The 5,392-nt window shown below is 34.7% G+C and overlaps 1 protein-coding gene across 1 annotated transcript; it reads left to right on the plus strand.

Moving 5' to 3' along the window:
- Positions 1 to 3,006: 3,006 nt before the first annotated feature.
- On the plus strand, positions 3,007 to 3,915 carry LOC116859342 (olfactory receptor 4C11-like). The gene has a single exon (XM_032844563.1). It carries the CDS (start codon positions 3,007 to 3,009, stop codon positions 3,913 to 3,915), a length of 909 nt encoding a protein of 302 aa, XP_032700454.1.
- The last annotated feature ends 1,477 nt before the right edge of the window (positions 3,916 to 5,392 follow it).

A 5,392-nucleotide genomic window follows, 5' to 3' on the forward strand; every position in this document is an offset into this window, starting at 1 on the left:
ATCATTACGAGGTTCTTATCACCATGAGCCAATTGGCATGATCAACAGTAACAATATGATTTCAGCCAGCCAGCAAAGGAAAATTGTGTGTAAAACTGTTGTGCAGGTCTATTGCAGGTAAATGAGTAAGGTAGATTAACAACTTTGCAAGTCAATATTAATAATCATAATGGAGAATTGATACGAATAATCATAGTTCAAGTAATCATTTCAATTGCAGGGAGTACAGACCTGCATCTCCCATGCTTTGTGCACACTGAATTATTTAGCCTCCATAGAAACCCTACAGAGTAGGTTATTTCACTCTTAATGTTTGCAGGTGAAGAAAGCGAAGCACAGAGATATCAAGGGACTTGTTAAACGTTGCACCATAGTGGGCAGTTGGGTGGTATGAATCCAGGCTGTCTGGCTTCAGCCTTCATGTACTAGGTGCTAACAGAGGAGCTCACCTACCTCTCTGCTCTTCTTTACAATACCTGCATCTCAGGGAATCTGGTTTAGAACCTGTCTTCTTCAGTTAAAATTTACATAATTATGAATTTTTTACTACCAATCTATCCTTTGGGAATTTGTACTCTTTTCAAGCAGATGGTTTGTATTTTTCTAATACCAATCACAAAGTGCCTTACATAATGAATAATTCCATCTACATTGATTTTAAAACTCGTATTAGAGAATTTCAATCAGGGGAGCATTTTGTCCATTCTTTACAATAACTCCATTGTGATATAATTGTGATTCAATATTTAAATAAAAGTTAATTATAAAATTATGAGAGAAAAGCATAGATAGTACAATTTTAAAATGTGTTGAAATGAGAATAAATTAAAATGGAGAAATTGACGACTTGGACTATATGAAAAGAAAGACATCACAGAAAATGAGAAAAGGTAAAATTTTAATAGTAAAAGAGGCAGAGCCTGGAACTTACATAGTACTTACTTATTATGCAACTATTATGCAATATTATGTAATTAAGTTCTTACGTATGCACGACTCCAAATATCTTACTTATTACTTACTTCTTATGAGTCAGATTTTTTTTTCTCATTTTATCTGGAAAGGTACCATGATTATGTTTAAAATTGCTTTTTTAAGGCAGTTAATATTGGAGATGGTATTTGAACTCAAGGCATCTGATTCTAGCAACTCTGTTCTTGGCCAAGAATGTAATTATTTTGCTAGATTAATACCTATTCCAGATAAAATATCAAGATTACAAAATATAAACTGACAAAAGATGAAAAATTCTCAGAATAGCAGTATTTTTGTACAAAATAAAGTAAAAATATAAAACGTGATTTGTGATAAGAAGTATATGCACATAATAAAATACATTTTTTCCACAATCTTAACCAAGTGAGAAAATAAGATAATGTCACAAAGTAATTTTTCTGTTTGTCTGGATGTTCCTCAGCTTTTCTACAAAATCATCAACCTTGAAATATTGGCCATACTTGTATATAGAAAACAGTTGTAGAGATACACATGCAAGGATACTGATAGAATGTTTCTTAAAGGGCATATAAAAAAGCAAAAGGGGTTATATCTGTGGAGTAGGATGATAGCCTCAATAATTTGGAGACAGATTTTAATTTTCTTCTCTTATTCTTCTGTATACTTGGAAGAATTAATGATAGTCATGAATTATTCTGCAATAAAAAATAGCTAATAAATGGACACAAAATACTGAAAAACATTTTAGAATTATCAATAGCAATGATAATCTTTAGAGTGTGGGGCAATATCATGTTTTCATATATCAATTATTCAAAATTGTTACTTGTGAGAGTATAAATTGGAAGCAATATCAATATTCCCAATGGGTAAGGGTCAAATAAATGTCATTTAGAAAAATTTATATAATGTCACATAATTAAATAAACAAACTATGGGAAGTATAGTAATATGAGAAGAGCTGTATAATAATTTCAAATCAAAACCAGAACAGAAAATGATATACGATTTCAATGAGAAACTACATATGCTAAGAGCAAGAACATGAAATAGAAAAATCAGAGAGTACTAGATTAGAATTATGAAATATTTTTCAAATGATATTTCTAAAAGAATTATCCTGGGGAATTCAGGGTAAAAAGAAACATATAGAAGTCAAAACACTAGATTAGATGATAGACTACATTAGATTATAGGCATTGTTAGGAATTTTATACCACATTGAATTCATATGCAGAGATTCTCCATGTTCTCGAGTTCAGTTTAAGAGTATAGTAAAGAGGGTAAATGGGATTTTTCTTCAGTTTTGACAACCTCAATGTTCTACAGATATTTGTTACATAACAACCATCAATGAAGTTGACATTGAACACAAGAGATGTAAGCAAAAGATTGTAAAAATAGATTTTTGTAAAGCATGTTTCATCCAAGATACTGACAGGGTCAGAGATGAAGGAGTCAAGAACCCACACATGAGTGAACCGAAGTGAGAATATTTTCTTCAGGAAGGATTCTCCAACAATATCAGTGCTTAATTATATTGGAGTGGTGTTTTTCAGATTTCAAAGCATGTAGATAAAAAAAAGAAAAAAACATAATGCATGAACTATATGTGTGTATATGTAATGTAATTTTTTTTAACCATTGGGAAACTTAGGGTAAGGTAGGACCAGTATTTGACTCCGTTTTTCATATGAAAGATACATTTCAAGGCATTTAAGTCACTTGGCCAAAAAGTACAAGTTCTTCCATGTTCAATCTTGGTAGGAATCAAAATTAAAAAAAAAAAAACATTTAAATTTTATTCTTCAAATGCAAAGGTTTTGTTGCAATGCAGTTAGTTTCTAAATCTATAGATGGATCTGGGAAAGGCTTGGACTTCTCCAGATTTACAGAAATTCATAGAGGATTAAAGGTAGCTGGAGGTAACATAACATGAAACAAAAAGAAGGAATTCCTTGGTCAGCCCACTAGTCTTCCCATGTCTCGTCTTATCTTCTCTTTGCAGATTAAACACTTGTCAAGTGAACCTTACTTGCAGCCACTAGTATGGTGATGAATAGCAGTGTGACTGAATTCATTCTCTTTGGGTTGACACAGGATGCAGGAAAGCAGAAAGCAATATTTGCGGTCTTCTTGATGCTTTACCTTGCCACACTGTTGGGGAACTTTCTCATTGTAGTGACTATTAAAACAAGCAGGACCCTTGGGAGTCCCATGTACTTCTTCCTATTCTATCTCTCCTTTGCTGATGCTTGCTTCTCTACAACCACAGCCCCCAGATTGATCGTGGATGCCCTATCTCAAAAGAAGACCATTTCCTACAATGAGTGCATGACTCAGGTCTTTGCAGCCCACTTCTTTGGGTGCATGGAAATCTTTGTGCTCATCCTCATGGCTTTTGATCGCTATGTAGCCATTTGTAAGCCCTTGCGATACACAACCATCATGAGCCGCCAAGTCTGCTGTGTGCTGGTGATTCTGAGCTGGGTGGGATCCTGTATCCACTCTTCAGCACAACTTTTCCTGGCTTTGAGATTGCCTTTCTGTGGCCCCAATGTGATTGACCACTATGTCTGTGACTTGCAGCCCTTGTTGAAACTTGCCTGCATGGACACTTATGTGATAAACTTGCTAGTTGTTTCCAACAGTGGAGCCATATGCATGGTGAGTTTCATAATTCTACTTGTCTCCTACATTGTCATCTTGTGCTCTCTGAGAAACCACAGTGCAGAAGGAAGGCGAAAAGCTCTTTCCACCTGCACTTCCCATTTTATTGTGGTTGTCTTATTTTTTGGTCCATGTATATTCATATACACACGCCCAGCAACTACCTTTCCAATAGACAAGATGGTGGCTGTGTTTTACACAATTGGGACACCCTTGCTCAACCCTCTGATCTATACACTGAGGAATGTGGAAGTGAAAAATGCTATGAAAAAGTTATGGTGTAGTTAAGTATGATTCTGTTGATACAGGATATTCAGGGACTCTATTGTATATTTCCTTAACTTGGTATTTTCCTAGCTTGGTTTTGGTTCTTGGACAAGAAAGATAAAATATTCTCCCTGTGGAAAAAAGAAATAATAAATTTAAATTACACTAATATTTTATATATTTAATTGTATTAATATTAATAAATGTTAACACATATATACTTATATTCTGGTATTCTGAGAATACTGCATGAGAAAAGGTTTACCTATAGTCCATAACCATCTTGAGAAACCAATGAGGGCCCTTAGCTGAATGCTATTGATAACTGATCATATTCACACAATGAGTTAACTTCCTATACAAATTTGTTTTCAGAAAAGGAAGTACTGACTAGTGAAAGAATGGTCATGTGTGTGCACATACCAATTCTTTTTCTAGATTTTATTCTACTGTTTCTGAATGTGGTCATAAGAGCTAATCCATATGGAACTGGAATTTAGAGAGTAGAGGTTGCCATCTTGAGAATGTGGGATTTGGGGTAGGTATTCTGAGAAAATTCTGCTCTGGAATCTTACCTGAGCCTTCCTCACTGGGGAATCTACATGGATGGACGCTCAAACTCCAGTCCAAGCTAGAAATCTCAGTGAAAACCTGGACTGTCACTGGAGAACCTCTAAACATTCTGTGAAGGATGAGAGAAAAAGAGTCTCATACTTGGCAGTGATGGGCGAATCGGCCATCAGCTGCCTTCTGGTGGGTTCCTTGCTATAGCTCTCCACAAGGGAGAAGGGAGATGCAGTGCAAGTGTTTGGCAGCAGGAATATGCAGAAGAGAGGATAAAGGGTACAAAGGAGACTAGAAAATCATGCACAGTGAAGACCAAGAAAAAAATAAAAGGAAAATGGGGACTTTATCCAAGCTGGAGAAAGCACCACTGGCTTCTTGTTTTTGAGAATCACTTGTGGGTATATTAACATCTGAAGAGAAAAAAAAAATGAAGTTTCAGAGTATCTCTATATCATTGACCTAGTGTAGCTTTGTTTCCTTGGTTGCCACGTTTGTTTGGGTATCAGGTAAAACACATTTTTTTTTCCTTAGTTCTTAATAGTTTCTGCAAAGTAAAAATTCAGATTCCTTGGGAAAACCCAGGATTAGAAAATATGTTTCTTCACTTTTCAAGTTTGGTCTTTTGGTTTTATATATATAAAATGTTTTAAAAATTATATTTTTGGTTTTAAAGATAACCTACTTGATATGTGTGATATACACCTACCACTACCACTACATCATAATCTCATAATCGAGCACTATCATGTGATGCTCTTTCAGTACTTGAGCTTATAATTCCCATCAAATTAATATCAGGAAGTATTACTTTACTTGATAGAGGCTAATGATAAAAGAAAACAATGAACTTCACAAGTATGTGAATAATTTCTGCCAATGGAAGACAAAATGTTATCCTGTGCCACCAAAGATTCCCAGAATTTCACATAAT

The sequence above is a fragment of the Lontra canadensis genome, unplaced genomic scaffold (genome assembly GCF_010015895.1).
Source record: "Lontra canadensis isolate GAN:19392208 unplaced genomic scaffold, GSC_riverotter_1.0 scaffold154, whole genome shotgun sequence".
In the NCBI taxonomy this organism is placed as follows: domain Eukaryota; kingdom Metazoa; phylum Chordata; class Mammalia; order Carnivora; family Mustelidae; genus Lontra; species Lontra canadensis.